The 21,671-nt window shown below is 33.7% G+C and overlaps 3 protein-coding genes across 13 annotated transcripts; all 3 read left to right on the forward strand.

The window, feature by feature from the left end:
- The first annotated feature begins 2,606 nt into the window (after nt 1-2,606).
- On the forward strand, nt 2,607-5,313 carry LOC121750898 (serine/threonine-protein kinase PCRK1-like). 2 transcript variants are annotated; one of them, XM_042145554.1, is made up of 5 exons: nt 2,607-3,019; nt 3,480-3,854; nt 4,043-4,303; nt 4,379-4,501; nt 4,650-5,313. In XM_042145554.1, the coding sequence occupies exons 1-5, from the start codon at nt 2,840-2,842 to the stop codon at nt 5,166-5,168; spliced, it is 1,458 nt and encodes a 485-aa protein (XP_042001488.1). In that variant the 5' UTR covers nt 2,607-2,839; the 3' UTR covers nt 5,169-5,313. The 2 variants fall into 2 exon arrangements, with proteins under 2 accessions (XP_042001488.1, XP_042001489.1); XM_042145555.1 differs by having other exon boundaries at nt 2,889-3,019; nt 3,464-3,854.
- A 3,310-nt stretch (nt 5,314-8,623) lies between these two features.
- Nucleotides 8,624-11,904, forward strand: LOC121750943 (OVARIAN TUMOR DOMAIN-containing deubiquitinating enzyme 9-like). Of its 10 annotated transcripts, none has more exons than XR_006039957.1 (11): nt 8,624-8,913; nt 9,448-9,807; nt 9,887-10,008; nt 10,164-10,237; nt 10,492-10,546; nt 10,673-10,747; nt 10,860-10,933; nt 11,009-11,057; nt 11,171-11,211; nt 11,295-11,379; nt 11,506-11,562. XR_006039957.1 is itself a non-coding variant. In XM_042145613.1 (11 exons), exons 2-11 carry the CDS (start codon nt 9,483-9,485, stop codon nt 11,684-11,686), a joined length of 966 nt encoding a protein of 321 aa, XP_042001547.1. In that variant the 5' UTR covers nt 8,624-8,841; nt 9,476-9,482; the 3' UTR covers nt 11,687-11,904. The 10 variants fall into 10 exon arrangements, 8 of the variants coding, with proteins under 8 accessions (XP_042001547.1, XP_042001542.1, XP_042001543.1 ...); XM_042145613.1 differs by lacking the exon at nt 11,171-11,211 and adding an exon at nt 11,637-11,904 and having other exon boundaries at nt 8,624-8,841; nt 9,476-9,807; XM_042145608.1 differs by lacking the exon at nt 11,171-11,211 and adding an exon at nt 11,637-11,904 and having other exon boundaries at nt 8,625-8,913.
- Nucleotides 11,905-14,979: 3,075 nt separating this feature from the next.
- Nucleotides 14,980-18,594, forward strand: LOC121750891 (synaptotagmin-3-like). Its single transcript, XM_042145545.1, has 11 exons — nt 14,980-15,616; nt 16,100-16,198; nt 16,304-16,354; nt 16,436-16,559; nt 16,638-16,756; nt 16,824-16,925; nt 17,005-17,079; nt 17,157-17,233; nt 17,306-17,927; nt 18,004-18,132; nt 18,233-18,594. The coding sequence occupies exons 1-11, from the start codon at nt 15,506-15,508 to the stop codon at nt 18,359-18,361; spliced, it is 1,638 nt and encodes a 545-aa protein (XP_042001479.1). The 5' UTR covers nt 14,980-15,505; the 3' UTR covers nt 18,362-18,594.
- Nucleotides 18,595-21,671: the final 3,077 nt, after the last annotated feature.

The following is a 21,671-nucleotide window of genomic DNA, read 5'->3' on the forward strand; positions in this document are numbered from 1 at the left end:
TGTGAGTTATCTTATTTTAGTGTTTGGTACACTAAGTTGCAAGCAAGAATTAAAGTTATATTGGAAAAAAATGTGTAAAATGAGGGAAACTTTTAATGTGGCCAAAACTTTGGTTTTTCATCTTATGGAACCTCCAAATGCAGTATGGGATGCCTTAATGCCATAACTCTTCATGTAGGCACATCTATCATATAAATAGATGGAGTTTTTGGGATATGAGAACACCAACAACAAATACTCTCTTTACTCTCTCTAGTCTCTACATTCTAGTAAGCATCTTAGGAGCATTGCATTGCTCGGTTCTCGCCTCCAATCCAAGTTCGTCGGAGCCTACGAGTTTGAGGTGCTTCAACTCGATAGGAGGAAAGTCGTTTCATCTTTGGGGACATTACGTCAGTCCGTGAGCACTAGCCGGGGCGTATTTCGTCTTGCGAAGAGAGGGTCACCTCGACTCGACTTGAAGAATACTATAATTTGCATCTCTTTACGTTCATTGTAATTTACATTGTTATATTGACCTTTCAGTTTTGTTCTTTTGTAATAGCAAGGGTTGTTCGTGTAAAGGCTGCAATATTTCCAACAAGTTATGATTGCAAAAATTATCCTCATTAATTTAAATTAATTACTAAACTATCCTCAATTTTTTAAGCCTCTATAAGTCCTTAAACAAATTAATAAAATATGAAGTACATAAACTAAAAAAATGTGTATCCGGCCCAACATTTGAACCCGGTACTAAAAATAAATAGGCCCATAACTAAAAAATTGAGTGTATACTAAATCAATTGGCCCAATTATCAAAATTCAAATTATTCATCAAAGAATTATCGCTGGGCCTTACTGAATAGACTTCGACGAAATATTTCTAAATCAGTACTCCGTATTACTTATTATTCAGAATGTGAATAGTTCATTTCCAAAAATAAAGAGTACAGGTTATGTTTCTATTTAAGATATTATAAATCGAAATTACTAATTAATACCCACAACCAAAAAATGTAAAAAGTTAGGTATTTTCTGAACATTTGCAAAGCCAAAATAATGATCATTTTTCTCAAAATCATTGCCTTGATGCCTTCTACAATTTTTGAAATCCATTAAAATACGTATAGCCGTTAATACTATTTATGAAGGCTTTGACTATGTTACTCATATTGTGATTATGATATTGATTTTTATTTTATAGGGCGTATAAATTAATTTGGATGTACAATTGTCAACTCATTAAAATTGACGGATCAATAATTGCAAGCTACTAGTATCTTTTAATTTCTTTTGAGGTCAATCGTTCCCAATATGCATTCATATGTTGACACAAATTAAAACTCAAAAAAAATTGTTTCCCTCTAATACTAGTACTAATTAATACTTATAATATGAAAAAAAGGCCTTGAAACGTGGGGGCTTGTAACCCTGCCGCGTAAAATGCCCAACTGTGATAAAAGAAATTTGGCATATTTAAAATTAAGAAATTGACATATTTTGAGGCACTACGAATGAAATCAATATATAAGTATTTGATTGCTACAACACTGATTGCTACAACACTGACATTTGTGCATTCTTCGTCAATGTTTATCTTAATAATTGAAAAATGTTGTATAAATGTAGTTGTTTCGACCAAAAATGTCAAAAAGGGAAAAATAAATTGAAAATGATAAAATGAAAAGGAGAAAAACAAATATATGTAGATAAAAGGTACATGTGGTTATTAACAATTGAGCTATTAAATCTACTAACCCTTTTTTCTTATTTGATCGTTAATGTGAATTTAGTTTAAATTGAAATGACTTAATTAAAAATATGTTAGCGAATCATGTTGATTAGTCAAAATTGTATTGTGACAAATATGGACAGCAGTTTGCCAGCATTCTAATCCGCAATTGAGAAGAAATAGAACATATCAGAAAATTTTCAACGAAAATCTGTCTTCTTTAATCACTAATAATCCATGTTTTTATTTATTCTTTGGTGATTCGTTTTGTCTATCTATAATCGAGTTAGGAGGAAAAAGTCAACCTATTAAATTAAAGGTTGATTAGCACTTATTGAATAATTAATTACTGAATTAAGAATCAGAGTATCAATATTTACTTAGCCACATCGTAAAATGATTATTTAGTTCTTAAAATTTTTATTTCTCCAACTAGCCGCATTAATCTGTCCTAAATACTAATAATTGATAAATCAAAAAATAAATCTTACTACTACTAGTCTACTAGTATTAGTTATTACTACTAAAATGCATTAATATTGCAATTTAATAGGAATGAACTTTAAAAAATTGAAGTAATCATGCGTCATTGTAATCGTCCTACGTTACATTTTAAAAATTCCAATTGATCCATTCCAGCTAAAGAGTGCAATGTTATTTATCTATCAATCGACACACCACTTTTAATTAATTAAACTTAGTCAAACTCGATTTCGTAAAAAACCAAGTATTTTCCGAATGCCAAAGCTGGAAAGAAAAACAAATACCTGATCCATGGAATTGGTTTTGTGAAATTATGCAGTAGGAAAAAATGCAATCTTTATAGTTATTGAATATTCAAAATGTTTAACCAATTTTAGCCCTTCCCAATTTTAGTTTACAGTCTTTTCTTGCAATTTCAGTTCATGCTTGGTGTGAAAATGGCAATTCACATTCACATGACTCCATCTTCAACCAAATCAATTCCTTCCACATAAAGCAAAGCCTTGCCGTCTCAAATCATGGTCCCAAAACAAGAAAAAAGGGACAATCTTTTTTTATTTGCCTTTCTCCAAAGTCTTGTTTTAAAATTTTAATGTTCCATGATTCATCACTCCTTGATGCAATGTTGTTATCAATGGGGGTATGGAAGTTGGTGAGCAAAACTCCAGCTGCCTACCATTGACTTCCCACAGATCATGGCATCCTCGTTGCTACACATGCATTTTTCTTTTTAATCCCATTTATTTCTTTTCATTTTTGGACATACCCACAAAATATTCCATTACAAAAATCACAGAGATATTGCTGCTTTGGCTCTTACAGGTGAGCTGACTCTCTCCAAACTCAGAATCTTTATTTCTTCTGGTTGTTCATCTATTTCCATCTCTAGAAATATGGGTTTTGGTTTTCTTGATGTTTTTTTTATATGATTAGTCTCATGGTGTGAAATTGTGGTAACTAAGCAAAGAGGGTTTGTAAGAAAAGTTATGTTAGTGATGATGATTGTTAATGATATTGCTCCCCATGCTTATAGAGGGTTTTGTAAGAAAAGTTTATGTCCATGTTTTGGCTCATTTATATATGTGTGTGTTCTGTTTTTTGTTATGCAATTCTTGTGTTCTGTTAATTCTTGTGTAGGAAATTGATGAAATAGCTATTTTGTAATGCAATTCTTGATATATCTATGTAGGAAATCAAGAAATATGTATGTTTGTTTATCTACACTATACTAGGATTTTGACCTCAGCTTTGATGTGTAATAAGTAGTTGTTTGTTGTTGAAGAACATGGGGTGTTTTCACTTCTCCAATGGGCATAAAACTGATGAGCCACGGACCACGAAGTCAGGGTCAGGCGTCTCATCCACGTCCACGTCCACGGATCTTGATGTGAGGAGGCTAGGGTCAGAGAACGTATCAGACATAAGCAACGCATCATCGTCTGCTAAGATCTCGTTCTCTAGTCTGTCCCAAAAGCATAGCAACCTTAGGGTGTTCACGTTCGCAGAGCTGAAGACTGCAACGAAGAGCTTCAGCCGCGCCCTCATGCTTGGAGAGGGCGGGTTTGGGCCAGTGTATAGAGGCGTTTTGAGGGAGAAGGCGGATTCAAATAAGCGCGTTGACATTGCTGTTAAACAGCTCAGCAGCAGAGGATTACAGGCAAGCCATCTTCTTCTAACACTATTGCATTGAGGTTTGTTTGAGACTCATCAACGCTTCAAAATGATACTTTGTAGTGAAATCATGATCTTGTTTGTTCATTTTGAGGCACAATTCTTCGCATTCTTATTGTCGTTGATCATGAAAATATGATTCCTTAAAGTCGTTGATTATGATCATTCGTGTAGGGGCACAAGGAGTGGGTGACGGAAGTGAATGTGCTCGGCATTGTAGATCACCCGAATCTTGTGAAGCTAATTGGCTACTGTGCTGAAGATGACGAGAGAGGGATCCAGCGCCTTCTGGTGTATGAATACATGCCAAATCGGAGCGTGCAAGATCATATATCAAGTCGATTTCACGCACCTCTGCCATGGGCAACTAGGCTAAAAGTGGCACAGGATGCTGCAAAAGGACTAGCATATCTTCATGAGGGTATGGAAATTCAGGTATAACTACTTTCTCTCTGTCGAAATTCTCAGCTTATCACGGCTAGCTTCATAAAGAGAAGGCTTTTTGTGTAGATTATATTCAGAGATTTCAAGTCTTCAAACATTCTCTTGGATGAGCAGTGGAATGCTAAGCTCTCGGATTTCGGGTTGGCCAGATTAGGCCCTGCTGATGGATTAAGTCATGTCTCTACTGCTGTATGCCCTCTCTCTCGACGAATTATATATTTTTATAGTTTTTTAGCGTGCGTGTATTGGCCTAATGGTAGTGTGATTAATGTCCTATGCCAAAGGTCTCAGGTTTGAGTGTACTGTAGCATGATTTTGTTTTGCTGATCTCCAACAGGTTGTGGGGACCGTGGGATATGCTGCACCGGAGTACATCCAGACGGGGCGCCTCACAGCCAAGAGCGACGTCTGGAGCTACGGGATATTCCTGTACGAGCTCATTACCGGGAGGCGCCCCTTCGACAGGAATAAGCCGAAAGACGAGCAGAAGCTCTTGGATTGGGTGAGGCCGCACCTCTCGGACATGAAGAAGTTTGAACAGATCGTAGACCCCCGTCTCAACGGGAAGTACGACGCCAAGTCGGCTCAGAGGCTCGCGGCCATTGCCAACCGGTGTCTGATCAGGCACCCCAAAAACCGGCCTAGAATGAGCGACGTCGTAGAGATGGTTAACCATGTTGTCAAAGGGATGAGCAGCCAGACCCCGGACGCCTTAGTCGAGTGCGCCATTCTGGCACCGGACGAGGAGGGATCGTTGCAAGAACGTTGGAAGAGAAGGATTCTAGAGCACATCAAGGGAGATCACAAGTGCTTGGGCTGGAAATCAAGGAGAGGAGTAGCCTGTGAAGATATTTGAAGGTTTTTTTGTTGAGTTTGTGTGAAAAAAGAGATGGTGAAGCAGGGGACATTTCTTACTTTGAAAATTTTAATTTTAATTAAGTTTTGGTTTTCAAACTGTAAATAATAAATGTGATATGCGTGTACAAATCTTTCACTACTAATCTACGTTATTACTCAAATTAATCGAACCTATAACATTTTTAGCGCCACCGTCATCTACTCCTCTACAACTGCATCATGAAAGCATAGATTTAAGAAAATATAGTACTAATAATCTTTTTAATTTTAATTTTCTAATTTATTGTATTTGATCCACATCAAAATTGATCCATTTAGCACCATCCCATAAATAATTTCGGAACAGTGACATATACTCCCTCTGTCCCACATAATTTGACCCAGTTTTCTATTTCGGGACGTCCCACATAATTTGACTCATTTCACTTTTACCATTTTTTGTAGTAGACCTCACATTCCACTAACACATTCCTACTCACATTTAATTATAAAACTAATATATATAAAAATAGGACTCACATTCCACTAACTTTTTCAACTCACTTTTCATTACATTTCTTAAAACCCGTGCCCGGTCAAAGTGTCCCAAATTATGTGGGACTGAGGGAGTATCTCTCAACCTATAATCACAATCTTTCACTCTTTTTTCACTGTCCCTTAGTTAATTTCCGTAAAGTAATTTATTGAGACCTTTTCCCAATTTATAATGCACAATCTTTCAGTCATTTTGCAATTTTAAAATACAGTGACTAAAGCACAATTTGTTTTTTAGACAGAACTAAATAAATGGTACCTGATTTTCACTTTCGTACATAAATAGTATCTGATCTTTATTTTATATCATTTTTGGTACCATGTGACAAAAATAACCCTAGGTACCAAACATGTGATTTTTTTGTTATTAAGGATATTTTTGGAAATTTCAATTATACCAAACATGTGATTTCTTTTTTTCTTCATTAGTTCTTTTTCTTTCTTTTTTCTTTGTTTCTTCTTTTTTTTGGTATTTTATCTTCATTTCTTCTTTCTTTTTTCTCCTTAGTTTACGTTTCCTCTTTTTTCTTTTCTCTTATTTTTCTTCTTTCTTTTTAATATTTATACATACATCTAATTGCATTCACAATATGAATCAAGAACAAAACACCTAATTAAATTAACTATTTAAACTAATTAAATTAATGAATATTTTTAATTAAATTATTTTATACTCATTTTAGAGTTGAAACACCTAACTACAAATATTTAATTGTTTATATCATTATGAATACAATTCACAATTTAAAATTATATTAAGACTATATTGATTAGCTATTAATTTAATATAAAATAATAATAATAATACCAATAATAGTCATTATTATAGTATAATATTATATGATTCATAATTTAAATAATTATACTATAATTATTTATTAATTAATACTAGATTTTGGTAATGTAACAATAATATTATAATAATAATAATTAAATATAATTATGACTATAATTTTCATTAAGTATATTTGAATGATATTAAAAAATAAATAAATTATTAGTTTATAACATCACAATAATAATATTAGTATTGATTATTAATAATAATATAAAGAGTAAAGAGAATGAGAGAAGATATTATAATATCATTTTTTGTACTAATTTTGTGTATGCCTAAAATAACCTCAATGACACAAATGGAAAAATGTATTTGTTTAGAGGGTATTTTAGGATGAAAATTGCATCAGGTATAAAAAATGTGATTTATAGGTATTGAAAATGATATAAAATAAAGATCAGGTACAATTTATGTGCGAAAGTGAAACATTAGGTATCATTTGTGTAGTGCAGTCTTTTTTTTAAATAGTCATACACACTAAATGTATTAGTAGTATATTTTAATTCCAAGTTGTAATATATTTTGATTCAGAATTAACATTATATATTTTGACCAATAGTAACTTAGTTAGAAATCTAATAGCCAAATTAATATTGCAATTTATAAAATATTTTTACCTATAAATTTTCTAGGAAAGTACGTAACTGCGACTAAATACATTTTATGGCTTTGAATTGATGCTAAACTCGTTTCCGGCAACATTTTTTTGTGATACATGGTAGGTAACTGGGGAGTGCTTAATATTTTTTTCATTTGATCCGAGGAAAAAAGGAATTCTTATCTTAAGGAATCAAACAACTTTATCAATCAATTAAAAGTTCATAAGTCACTCAATCAAACATCACATATTTTTACACTTGGAAAATTTTGAGTACTCCACGCCTTCATTAAGTAACAACGTGGAGATCAATTATGTGATGTTGCCTTCTTATTACACTTTACAATATTAATATTATACTATACATGAAATGTTAGGCTACACATTTTGTATAATTTTTTAGTTTAATTTTAATATTTTCAAAATTATTACGAATATTATTAATTTCAAATTATAAGTGTATATTGACTCTCTAACATATTATCGCTATTAATTTTAATGTTCTTCAATTTTCGCACTTTAATATTCTCCCGAAAAAGAAAAAGAACTACTATAAAAATTCATTCACATATCTGTCAATGTCGATATAGTAGTTTTTTTTTTCGTCACGTATTCTACTAAACAACAAAATCGAAACTTCCCAATGTAGAAGAAGTTTACCCTATTACGTTATTATGCATCATGACAATATATTGTAGTACACATTATGGTTGATAAAATTATTCGGAGATAAATTTGAAAAATATAAAAATAAATCAGCATACATACTACTCATCAAATTATTTTTTTCTGCAATTTTGGATTATCCATGATATATAGAATTATTTATTAGGTATACCTCACGTTTCACTAACTTTTTACACTAGTAATTCAATATAAAACTAATATTCCCTCTGTCCCATAATAGATGATATAATTGAAAAATGACATGAGATTTTAGAAGATGTTGTTTTGTGTGTTAAGTGGTGAGAGAAAATAATATATTTATATTAATGTGAGAGAACTTTTTTCCAAAAGGGGAAATGTGACATCTTTTATGGGATAAACTAAAAAGGAAAGTGTGACATCTATTATGGGACGAATGAATACTTTAAATGGGTCTCTATACCACATCTGAAACTAATGGGAGTAATACTTTAAATGAATCTCACGTTCCATTCACTTTTTTCATAAAGTCAAACAATTTCTTAAAATTCGTGCTGAATTTTAAAAAATTCGTTAAATGAGGGATCGAGAAGGGAGCACCACACATCGCTTGTACAATTTCTATATTCTTGATAGAAATTTATAACTAACTATTGATAGTGTCAATAAATTTATAACATAATGCATGATTAACTACTAAATTTAATCATAGCAACAACCAATAACCCAATTAATAAGAACCCACCCAAAATTAAATAAAAATTCCTAAACCATAAAAAACATTAAATGTATTAAAAAAATGTAAATAGAATTGTTCTCATACGTAAATAATGGTAGCAATATCCAACGGGCCGCCACCCAATCCATTTCGGGAAGTGGAGCCCACTTAACGGCTTTTCATGAACAGACCGTCGGCAGCCACCGGATTTTCGCTCCGCCTACTTCCAAATTCCAGCGCCCATTATCATGCCTTCGACTAATTTACTTTATTGACCTTTCTTTTTAATTTTATTTTTGGCGGAACACCTGTTCGTTTCTTCAATCCCGTACCAAAAGGTTAGTTAATAAGTGTCAAGAGATCACGCTTCTCCCCTTCCAATTTTTGCACAGATGCACGCCACAAATACGGTATTGATGTATTTTTTTAGCAATGATTTTATGTGGGATTGAGGTTTCTTCATGTTTAAGGCTGGGATGTACTATGTGGCTATTTGAGTTCTTGATTAGTAAAGCTGATTTTTCTCTCTCTTTTTTGATGATGTTTGACATGTGAGCTTTCAAGATTAGATTTTTAATTGATTTCTCGCTTTTGGAAGTGATGGGTGCTTGTGGTTATAGATGTGATAAACTGGATCTTTGGATTTATAGTTTGACAAGGTTTGAGAAGTTACAAATATAGAAGTTCAATTAAAGTTAGGTTTTCTAGAGTGTGTATGTCAAGACTATTTAGAAGATAGTGGAAAAGATCAAAGCTTGTTCCGAATTTAATGCTTGGGAAGATGATGGATCCCATAAATGGAAGGTTATCTTTTTTGTTTCATTTTTTGTGAGAAGGCCATATGGCTTAAAAAGAGATAATTTGTTGCTAAATACAGCTTTTTCTGCTAATCTGCAGCAAAGGATAATTTGTTGCTAAATACAGCTTTTTCTGCTAATCTGCAGCAAAGATTTTCACCGGATAATATATCAGGTAGGATATGCCTATGTATGGGCAGGATCATGATGTGAGGTGGGACGGTCCTCGCCTTATAGATGTTTGCTCTCTTTCAAATGGTTATCCAGAAACCGTTACATGTTATGCCAAGGATATGTCTTGGACCGAGTCTGTGATGGAAGGTTTATGTAATCCAGAACCCTGTTTTGAGGGAAATGGTGAAGTTATTACGCACGCGCCTCAGGAGGACTTCTCGAGTTTTCCTGCTGGATATTCTTCAGAATTTTCGTCTACTGCAGATCACCATCATGGAGAGTCTAGTGCTGCTCTCGATTGGCCCGGTAGTTCAGAATGGCACTCAGGCTCTGGTATGGTACTTCTACCTTTTGTGGATTAGTTTTGCTATGCCTTCATCATTTCAGCTTGTGTATTATCATGCGTTGGCAGGGATTCAGACGGGAGAGTTATCACATGAGGATGTTAACCATGGTTTCATGCCTGAGATGGAAGATGAACCAGCGCTTTACGATGAAATGGGAAAAAGGCTCAATCAGATGGTTCCAGTTCCTGTAAGTTTTTTTTCGATTTTTGATTGAGGAGACAGTTATCTTTCATGTGTACCTTAGTTATGTCTTGTTTCTCGAGTGGCTTATTATAGTCCACCTGATTCCTTGTACTGCTAATACTGATCTTGAATATGATACTGTCTTCGTTGCTGTTGCAGCACGTTCCTAAAATCAATGGAGAAATCCCTTCAGCAGATGAAGTTTCATCAGATCATGAAAGACTTCGGAATAGGTTTTGCTCAGTTCCTCTTTTTTCAAATCATATTAACAATTTGGTGGGTAGGCAATACTACGAAGAACTTGAAATCTTGAGATTTGTTGGATATAAATTGCGATTCATAATAAAATCCATTTACAATGGTGTGCATTTTTTGTCGTATAGGCAGTATCTCAACTGATGCAATGTTGTTCTCTCCAAACTATTTTTATATGGCTTGTTCTGTGATTACCCTCTTTTCATATATTTGCCATTCTTGTTTTCACCAGGTTGCAGGTATATGACCTAGTCGAACTCAAAATCCTGGGAGATGGTAACTGTCAGGTTAGTTCCATTATATATCGATTATATAATCGTTCATAATGGTTTTTGAGATTTGGAGCTGGCTCTTCTTACAATCTGTGCTACTCAATCCTTCCCAGTCTGTGCTTATTGCGTTTCTTTCTGCAGTTCCGTTCGCTGTCAGATCAAATATACCGGACACAAGAGCATCACAACTTTGTGAGAGACCAAATAGTCAATCAGGTTTGCTTGCAATTTCGGTGACGTATTATATAGTCAAACACGATTGGTAAGTCGGGAGTTTTTGCCATTGTGTTATGCCTATCCTTATTCTTATTACGTTGCCAACTGTCAGCTGAAGTCGCAGCCTGATCTGTATGCCAATTATGTCCCCATGGCTTATGGTGACTACTTGAAGAAAATGAGCAAGTATATTACCATCTAAATCCGATAGTCTCTTTCACTTCACGAAACATATCTCTAATCAACTTTGCATGAATGCAGAAACGAAGAATGGGGAGATCATGTCACTCTGCAGGCTGCTGCAGATTGCGTATGATTTCTTACTTATTGTTCACGTTTCACTCCTTTTCGTGATACTTGTATGCATTTTCTATTCTTCGAATGAATAATCTACATGGATTCAACATGTTCTTTCCTCCTCAGGCATATTTGCACGAAGCACAACGCATTTAAGCATTTAGCAAGTAATTCAATATATTCACACACACACACACACACACACACACACACACCGTATTAAGCATTTAGTGAATGTGCTTCGTTGCAGTATGGCGTCAGGATCATTGTGGTTACTTCGTACAAGGATACGTGCTACATTGAGATTCTTCCACAGTTTGAGAAATCGAACAGGAGTAAGCTTGTTCAGTTGTTTGTGTTTTATATCATTAAAATTCAATAAAAAAGGAAACGAAAGAAAGAAAATCATTCTGGAGATATATTATGATGACTTGAAACTTGATTTCTTTGTATGAATGCAGTTATCTTGCTGAGCTTTTGGGCTGAAGTACACTACAATTCAATTTATCCCAGTGGAGGTAATTAAAAACCGAATAAATTCTTCATGAACGTCGTTTTCGTGTGATTTTGTAATACATTTTTCTGTATGTAGAATCGCCAGTAGACGGTGGTAAGAAGAAGAAGACGTCGTGGTGGAAGTGAACTTGGAATGTCGTTGGATCGGATGCTTCGAGGGATCATAGTTGGTCCATTGTTGTACATGCTTGGATAAGAGATGGTATCTCTCCAATGTAGTATATATGTATAACAATTTTGATGGCACTAGAAATGCAATTGGAATAGGGAACACTTAATTTTAGTTTCATTTGTATGACTGTCAATGTTTATTAAAAATAAAAACTTAAATTTTAATTATTATATATTGAAATTAGTAGTTGATTGTTTTTAAATTTATGAAATACCTCCATAGTATGTTCATCTTAAATGAACAATTCAGTTTGATTCACTTTGTTCTTGAAACAAATTCGGCCAATACCAAACTACTTAAACAATAGTACTAAGTACTAACCAATGCAATTTGAAAAATTGCAAATATATTAATTCACCATCTCTTAAAATTTTTTATTTTTTTAAGACATCAGACATAGAAGTATAATATAACGAAAAAAATTTAAACGTCTATAAAATTAAAACTACAATTTAGAAAAGGGAGAAATTATAGCAATTCATAAAAAAAATTATTTTGATTGAAATTGCTTATTGGAGAGATATTAGAAAAATTCGTAAGATTAGAAAAAATGAAAGTTCAAGAGAAAAATAAAATTATTAAAAGTTTGTGTATTTGTAGGCTATTTTTTAATACTAGAAAAATAAGAACTTGAAAAGGCCAGATCAAAAGGAAGTTTTTCAACAAAAAGGGATGGGTCCGCACAAAAAGCCCAAGTCATAATGTTGCAGATTTCACGGCCCAATTTGCAGAGTGTGACACTTCAATTGAAGGATTTTGCAGATTGGAAAATCCGACATACTTAAATTACAAATTTGGATATTTAATCATAAGAGACAAATATACGACAAATTATATTGTGTGTCTTATGAAATAAAATTTGGATACTTAAATAAAATTTTTGGGGTTGGTAGCTATGAAATCAAGATCTGTGATCATGTTTTATGCTTATTGGCACTGTCCATGATATTTTAATTCTATCAAATATACGACAAATTATATTGTGTGTTTTATTAGATTATAATTAAAATAGGGTCAAACAAATGGCCCATGCCATATGATCTCTACTCGATCTTCACCTGGGCATGTCCCCTAGGTATGAAGTTGCTTTGTCTAATCAAACCAATCCAAATCATCACACACTCACACACCACTTTGATCATACCTAAACATGACAGACCAAATACTCTTGCATGCAAGGGCGGACGCAGAAATAAATCACGATAAGGGCTGTGATTTCTAAAATTTGTTGTAAAGTATATTTTTGGGTGTTTTAGATTATTTATAGGGGCTTTTACATGATAATTAGCAGTAAATTTAGATAAATTTTAAAAATTTACAAAAGAAAAAAGGTTAAAAATTAATATTATTAAGGGCTTTAGCCCCACCCCCATTGTACATGGGTCCGCCCCTGCTTGCATGTACAGATTCATTTTATCGTTTATGACCTAACTATTCTTTTAATGAACACGGTTTGCATATATAATGCATGAATCTAAATTAAAACGGTCCCGAGATGAAAGCATACTACTTTCATCCGCTCCAATAGTCATCATAGTGGACGACGTGAGAAAAGGTTGTAGAAATATTGTTAATATAAATTGAGACTCGCCTCATTAGATACAAAAACTTACTAAACATAGAATGTGATTAATTTTCGTAGACGATCAAAACTAGAAAAAATATGACAATTGATTGTGGATAGATAGTGTATCACAATTTTGAATCTTACAGGAGGCAAAATAACGTTTTCTTATTGCTACAAAATTACAAATAAAAAATGAAGTTATACTAATAGAGAATCCAATCGTGCCAAATAAAACTCAAAGGCCCAATAATATATAGAGTGGATGCATGTGACCCAAATAATATTTGGTGAGAGTCCAATGGAGTGAGGCCCATATTTTATATACGTATGTAGAAGAAACTACTGCATAATTTTTTGGAGCACTTTTCTAAATTGAGTAATTTATTAATTACATTATTGGGTATTTAATCACAATTATTTATAGCTATCATAATATATGAAACGGATTAAAGAATGTTAGGGCGTTATGTCCATAATTATATGCTATAATTATTTAAGAATGCATTTCAAATATGTATGATACGAAAATTATGATGCGTACGTGGGATAGACGAAAATTTATTCTAAATAACAAAACACCAAAATAATGAAATTACAAGGCTTTAAACTAAAATTTTCAATAATAAAATATTTGTTTGGAAAATTAACTAATTGACAAATTACATTATATGTATTATTATTAAATAGGAGTATAATTATGCATGTTTTTATTGTTAAATGGGATTATTAAAGTGCCTCTTTTATATGAAGTTTCATTTAATGGGCGGCTCGGTACTTAAAATTGGTTCAATTTTTTAAAAATATATACTGTATGTCCAACTGATTAAATAATCAAATTGTATCTCGGATAACCATAACATAAATACATAACAATATTTAGGTTTTCGTTAAACGAGAAAATAGGATAATACAAATAATATAAAATTAAAGGCATTTCCCTTGTATTTATTTTATCTTATCGTATTGAAAATTATGAAATTCTTACATAAAAACTTCTTAATTGTTAAGTAAGCCATGACATAACTATAATTGACCATTGAATTACGGAGCCTTAGAGGCTAGAAGCCTAGAACTATTACTCATTCCATTAATTCAAGTTCAACAAACATTCTTGACTTTTACTACTACTACTACTACTACTCTATTTCACAATAATTTTTATTCATAGTTAAATAAATGTCAAAATAAGGGGTTTATCTTGAAGTCAACTAACCATGTAGGCATGAATAAATGGATCACAACATATGTAATCTATTATTTCTCTGAGTTGATGACATAGGGATGGTAAAACTTAAATCCTAAGCCTCTCTATTCATAATAGTGTATAATTTTATAAGGTCGCGTTAGGTAATACTAATGTACAGTAATGATAATTAATTAATGCAGACTTGGATTTGACTAGCAAGCTACCTACCATATACATTTTCATAAACCTTGAATTTATCTCCATATTAGTTTTATTTCCCTTTGTAATTTGTCATGGTCAAAACAAAAGTTCAGCATCCTAACATCATTTATCTCTTCTTTTCTTATTCTCCCAAAATTCGGAGATACTCAATAAAGTTTGAGCAGAAAAGGCCTAATAACCTAACCTTATTCACAAGAACCACTCAATTTTATCTATTTATATTTTATATTGTAAATGAAATTATTACATGATTTTTCTTGTTCGACATAAATTTTCGTAACGAAAATCCTACAAATCTCCGAAAAGCACAAATCATTAAAAACAAAATTTGATCAATAAAAAAATAATTTGTGCTGCGACAAACCACTCTGTCTTCTGTTGCTTCTTGCTCGTGCGACATCATCATCCAACCTAGGAGGATTTGCTAGAATTCATCATAAGTTAAAAAATCTACTTCGGAGTGTACGATGTTAATGGTTTCTTGTTTTGAGCATTCGCAATTTTGAAAAATCGTGACGTGTAGCGTGAAGGGTAGGCGGTTTGCAGCAAGTTAGTTTTGAAACTTTCAAAACCCGTTCTTGAAAACACACTCTTTTTAGATTCTGTCGTCATCGACTACAGTTCATCCAATTAAAAAAAAATCTCTTCTTGTTTTGCGCTGTTCCAAGTCCCACCTGTAATTTGTTCTTACTCCTCCTTTACTTTTCTGGGCTTGTTCCACACCACTTCTCTATCTCTCTTGACCGCTGCCATTTGCGTAAAAATAGGACAAAGATTTTTTCTTGCAAGGAAGGGGTGATGGGATTGCTGAGCAGTTTGCTGGGAATGATTGGTTTTGGAATTGGTCTGCCGATTGGTCTCTTTATTGGCTTTTATTTGTTTGTTTACTCTGAATCCGAAGATGTTCAGGTAATAATCTCATCCCTTCCCCTACTGCTGTTCACTTCTGTTTGTGTGTGTGTGTGTGTGTGTGTGTGTGTGTTTCTACTGTTGCATTGAGACTATGTAATGAGGGGAAAATACGGGAATGCTGGGAATGCATGCCTTTCTGCTTCCTGATTTCTGTTTTCATATATTTGTGTGTGTGTGTGTGTTTTAGTCAGTTGATTGATTAGAAAGTATGCTTAGTTGTTGTGTGTGTGCGTGTGTGTGTTTAATCACTTGGTTGATCGATGATGGATTCTTGGTTTTTGGCATCTTATTGTTATTTAAATGCAATATTCTAATTGAATCAGTTTATCAAATGATTTGGTATTCCGATTATTATCATCATCATCATCATCTTAGGAATTGTAAAAAGTTGAGTAGTTGTGTGTGTATAGAATATAGTGGACAGTGGTGTAGTCTTGGTTATGTATCAATTGATTATGGTTCGTTATGAATCGACTCTAGGATCCGGAGACTCAGCCACTCTGTGAGCTCGACCCCGTTGCATTGGAAGACCTAATGCCCGAGATTCCCCTGTGGGTGAAGAGTCCTGACTACGACCGGGTAATATATGTATCTTGCTTGCTTCATCTGGTTGCAGTATTATCAGAAATAAAGATAGTATCTAATTATAGCAAATGCTGTTGAAAAATGGTTTTTAATCTACAGGTAGATTGGTTGAACAAATTTATATCATGTATGTGGCCTTTCATGGAGAAGGTATCTTTTGCAGCCTTTTATACTTTGTATGTTCACAATGCATCAAGAAACGTTTTTTCTTATCTGATAAACGACGTGCAGGCAATCTGCAACTCGATTAAAAGCACAGCAGAACCGATTTTTGCAGAGTATGTAGGGCAATATAAGATAGAAGCCATTGAGTTCAAGAATCTAAGCCTTGGCAATCTTCCACCAACAGTTCACGGTGAATTAGATGTCCGACTTTAAAACGTAGACGTGTTTTCCAGAGCATTCAACAGAGTGTCTTGATGTTCTTTGGCAGGGCTTAAAGTCTCTGAGACGAACGAGAGGGAACTGGTCATGGAGCCAGCTGTCAGATGGGCAGGCAATCCGAATATAATGGTTGCAGTAACTATTTCATCAGTAAAAGTGACAATCCAGGTATAAGTCAGTTGAATCTCCTCAAATCAAAAACTGCATTCATTGAGTTCACTTTTCGCTAGTGCAGTTAGTCGATTTGCAAGTATTTGCTATGCCTCGAGTGACCTTGAAACCTCTCGTGCCTACGATTCCATGTTTTGCAAGCATAGTGGTGTCTCTTTTGGAGAAGGTATGTTGTTAATACAAACTTTTAACTATATACATATTCCATTTTTTTGTCAATTGAGAGTTTGTTTTCTTGCTTACAGCCGCATATAGACTTCGGTGTGAAGGTCTTGGGAGGCGACGTGATGTCCATTCCTGGCCTTTATCAATATGTTCAGGTGACGAACAATCTCTAAAGCTCTTCAACTTCTTAAACAGAATGATAAACTTGTGTGTCATAATCTAATCTTGACAGGAAAGGATTAAAAAAGAAGTTGCTAGTCTTTACCTTTGGCCAAGATCTCTTGAGATACCAATGCTTGATGCTTCAACGTGAGTCACTCGTTTTCTTGACTTTGAGTGTATATTGTTTCCTTAATCCTAACTTTTCCATCTCTGCTCTAGGGTGGCTGTGAAGAAGCCCGTTGGGATCCTGCACGTGAGAGTTATACGTGCAACGAAGCTTCTGAAGATGGATCTACTCGGCTTATCTGATCCATATGTCAAGCTGAACCTTAGCGGAGAGAAGCACCCGTCCAAGAAGACTACAGTCAAGAAAAAGACCTTGAATCCCGAGTGGAACGAAGAATTCAAGCTCTCAGTCAAGGATCCTCAGTCTCAGATGCTTCACATAAATGTCTATGATTGGGATAAGGTAGGCTCACATGATAGGCTGGGGAGTCAAGTTTTCCCTCTGAAAACTCTGGTGGCGAACGAAGTGAAAGAGGTCATCCTTGACTTGTTGAAGGACACGAACATCTCTGATGCTAACAAGAAGGAGAGAGGGCAGCTGTTTCTCGAGCTCACATACGCTCCTTTCAGAGAAGACAACGACAGTTTCAGCGGAGCTCTCAATGGCCACAGTAGGAAAGACAGTGTGATGGATAGGGCTATGAGCAATACAAGCACAACGGGCGCTCCTGGCCTACTTCTAGTCACCGTGCAAGGTGCACATGATGTGGAAGGATCGCGCCACGACAATCCATACGTGCTGATCATCTTTAGAGGCGAGACAAAGAAATCAAAGGTAGTCTTCATCTCTGCTTTTCTCTGTTTCTTTATGTCGTTTTGTATGATCAAATAGAGAAAATGGTGCGTTGTAGATGTTGAGGAAGACGAGGAATCCTATGTGGAACGAGGAGTTCCAGTTCTTGCTGGAAGAGCCTCCATTGCAAGACAAGATTCATGTGAAGGTTATGAGCAAAAGGACGAGCTTCAGCTTCTACTCTAAGGTAACGCATTAGTCCACCGTGCCTTTTTAGTATTCTGATTATTGAATTGAGGTCGCTCGGCTCATCTACAACCGTGGTGGGTTCTTTGTCCATGATATAGGAATCTTTAGGGCACGTCGACATCAACCTTGCGGATGTAGTGCACAACGGGCGTATCAACCAGCGGTATCATTTGATCGACTCGAAGAATGGAGTGATACACATTGAGTTGAGGTGGAAAACCATATGACCAAAGGTTGATGAGATATGTATGTAGACAGATCTTGGAGGGTAAAGTAGTCATTCGAATCTTGTGGTCCAAAACAATTCTTTTGTCAACATATAAAATTGAAATGTCAAAATAAAATTTAAAAATGTTTTGGAAGTATAAGCTAGCTATAAATACTGTACTTGTGAATCCAATTCTGATGATTGTGGAGCAGCCAAACAACAAATTTATACGAGTAATTTTTTGTTTCTTAACCAGTAATATATCATTTGATATTGATTGTAATGATATTTTCTGGGACTTGGTTTATTGGAATTGCTTAACAATGTTATCAATCACTATGAATAAAATACTACTCCTACTACTACTCCTGTACGAGTAATTATGTGGAATATACAAACAAGGCCCACACAAATTTGGTCATGGGCATAAATGGCAACCAAAACTCTTCTAGCTCATTAAAAAATTCTAAATTCGGCCAGTCCCATATATATATCGGGCCCAGTTAACAAGCCCATATCATAGTTTGGAGAAAGAAACCCAATTATCTAAAGAAAATGAAAATCCAAAACGGCTTAATATTTAAAAAATAATTAGTAGATAAATTGCCACATTGTATTTCATAATAGTTTATTGATGTATAGAAGCCAACAAGAGTTACATTTTAACTTTAGCAAATAAATAGTCCATTTTGAAGTGGGTAAATTCTTCATACTTTAGCCATGCAACATTCAATTTACTCTTCAATCATATTTATATTTAATACAATGGTACAATATCTGATCATGCATACATATCTTAATATGTATGTGCACTAATATGTGATAATAATACCTAGAATGCAACACTACGGATCAACTTGTCTCTTTCTAATAAATTCTCTTAAATTAATTTAAGATTATCTCCGTGACGCTATAGATATTTTCCTAAATTGGAGTAGAGAGATGTAGCAATCACCATTTATTTTTCTAATGGTAGTGATTAATCAAGGTGATGTGGATTAGGTTTGACTTATAATGCTAATGATGAAATGCACATGTGACATCATAATTAAGTGGAAAACTACTCAAGAAAATGCTTGACTCATCCATCAATTGAGATGGATGTGTATGGGCACTACATCAATTATTATAGGAGAAAGTATCATATAAAGGTGAAATAGAAAAATGCTTCACACCTTTGTATTCTCGTTTGGTGCATCATAATCATCATCTATTTCTCTCCACTATGCTACTAAGATACCATTGAGAATAATCTATGATCTCATTTTATGCAAGATAAACAAAATTAAATAAAAACAATTAATTACATGCTATATATATATATATATATATATATATATATTCTCATAGTGAGTTGTAATTATGTTTGCTTTCCATGCCACCTTCAAGAGACAATGATGCTTGCTTGTCCTACATGCATAATTACATGTTTTGAGCCATTAAAATCTACACATAAACTACATTTAAAAGACAAAACCATAATTAATTATCAATATATGCTTGCTAATGTCTTGAATTTGCAATCAACAAACTATTAAAACAATTTAATTAATGCATTGAAGCTCGGGGAAAATGAGAGGACTATGTCACATGTCTATGTGCAGGTAAATAGAAACAAGAAAGCCATTACCTTAGTGGGAGGCAATGCACAAGAAACTACAAAATCTTGGAGTTAAGAATTTAGAATAAATAAAAGAAGAATAAACGAAAAGAAGAGGGGTAATTTTTTGAAAAATAGAGTGTGCTTTCTAGTTGACTTGCCCCAGAAAGTCTGGCAAATTTAGAGGGGATAGTAAAAGGGAATCATATACCTTTAATAAAGGTTATCAAAGGATTCTCTTTGTTAATGGATCTCTAGCTATGTGTATACAGCTTTACTTTAGTTCTCTTTTTCACACTAAACACACACTATAACAACACACATACACACAAATCTAGGGTTAGGGGTTAGTGTTGTGTAATTTATAGATAAAATTGTTTTTTCTCTTTGTGATTCCCACCCAAAACTCACTAAACAACTCAACAAGAAGTTGGGTGAAGAAAAGTGTGTGTGATTAATTGGACTTGTTTCTTGGTGTGTTTCACAGTAAAAACACACACAAGTAGGTTTAGGGTTGGGGGCATGTGTGGTCTCAAAAGGAGGTGTGAAATGAAAAGGAGTCACTATCTTGGTTACTAGTTGGTGTTTTTTTGTGGGGGAGAAGGAATAAAGTTTTTTTTTGCAGCTTAAAAAGATATATGCCATTTTCGCTTTTAAAAGGTTGGCTTTTGAGGGAGTAAAAGTAAAAATAATAAAGTGGGAGGAATAGAGAACACCACTACCTACTCAAAATCAATTTTTATACTATACATATTTTTTTAAATCAAAGAAAACGAATTAATTATGTGACATCTTTTTTAATTTCTTTTTTTAATTTGTTTATGATATTTTATGTACTTATTTATTTATCATGTTTCTTGTCTTCTTCATTGTGGGATTTAGATTCTGCACTAATTTTGAAGTTGAGAAGATAAGAGGTTCTTGGTCAAGATTCTCCATTTGGATGGTGTTTAATTGGACAATTTTTATTGATGCTCTACCATCAATTTTAATGGAGAAATGCACTAGTAAATTTGTTGCTTCCTTAGTGCTTCAAGCATTGATACATGGGAATATAACACAATCGATAACATATTCCTCTGGCCTAATTAATACCTCATTTAGTGGAGTAGTTACGATTTCAAAGTAGACGTTAGGATTCCACTTATTTATTTGATATTAATTTCTCATTTGGTTAATATGGAGTATATACTAAGGATTTGACAAAATAAAGACTCCCTTGTCTAGTTACTAATATTCCTCACATGCAGATATGATTATTGGAATTTATAAGGGAAAAAAATCTAATTCGGACTATTGCAACTATGTAAGTAGGTGTGATCTACTATTGCTCACAAAAAATATTAATGTACTTATATAATAAGTGGAGTATAATACACTTTTTTTTTATAAAACAATATAGTTGCGGATTATACATGGATCAATATTTACGTATAACCGGAAAAATTCTTTTTGCTTGATTCTATCCCCAAGAATAATACAGTATGGCATATATAGTATAACAATTTCTTTGGTCGAAATAAATTAGGGGACACTCTCTAGAAATTAAGAATCCAGCTGAAGTGAATAAGCCTGAAAAAGAAGTTGAAATGTTCATCGTAAAATTGAATTTTGACAAAAATTTCTTGTAATATTAAATATATATATATATATATATAGAAGAAAAATCAGTTGACATGCACGGAAAATGAATCAGAAGTTTGACATAGTGTATTAAAATCACACGCTT

Source organism: Salvia splendens, chromosome 10 (genome assembly GCF_004379255.2).
Source record: "Salvia splendens isolate huo1 chromosome 10, SspV2, whole genome shotgun sequence".
NCBI lineage: Eukaryota > Viridiplantae > Streptophyta > Magnoliopsida > Lamiales > Lamiaceae > Salvia > Salvia splendens.

Bases quoted from the DNA above. Each gene is read 5' to 3' on its own strand.
- LOC121750943 (XM_042145613.1), top strand. From the start codon at position 9,483: ATGCCTATGTATGGGCAGGATCATGATGTGAGGTGGGACGGTCCTCGC. The intron at 10,009-10,163 runs GTAAGTTTTTTT...TTGCTGTTGCAG, and splicing joins ATCAGATGGTTCCAGTTCCT to CACGTTCCTAAAATCAATGG. The intron at 11,380-11,505 runs GTAAGCTTGTTC...GTATGAATGCAG, and splicing joins GTTTGAGAAATCGAACAGGA to TTATCTTGCTGAGCTTTTGG.
- LOC121750898 (XM_042145554.1), top strand. From the start codon at position 2,840: ATGGAAGTTGGTGAGCAAAACTCCAGCTGCCTACCATTGACTTCCCAC. The intron at 3,855-4,042 runs GCAAGCCATCTT...TCATTCGTGTAG, and splicing joins TCAGCAGCAGAGGATTACAG to GGGCACAAGGAGTGGGTGAC. The intron at 4,502-4,649 runs GTATGCCCTCTC...GATCTCCAACAG, and splicing joins TAAGTCATGTCTCTACTGCT to GTTGTGGGGACCGTGGGATA.
- LOC121750891 (XM_042145545.1), top strand. From the start codon at position 15,506: ATGGGATTGCTGAGCAGTTTGCTGGGAATGATTGGTTTTGGAATTGGT. The intron at 17,080-17,156 runs GTGACGAACAAT...TAATCTTGACAG, and splicing joins GCCTTTATCAATATGTTCAG to GAAAGGATTAAAAAAGAAGT. The intron at 17,928-18,003 runs GTAGTCTTCATC...GGTGCGTTGTAG, and splicing joins GCGAGACAAAGAAATCAAAG to ATGTTGAGGAAGACGAGGAA.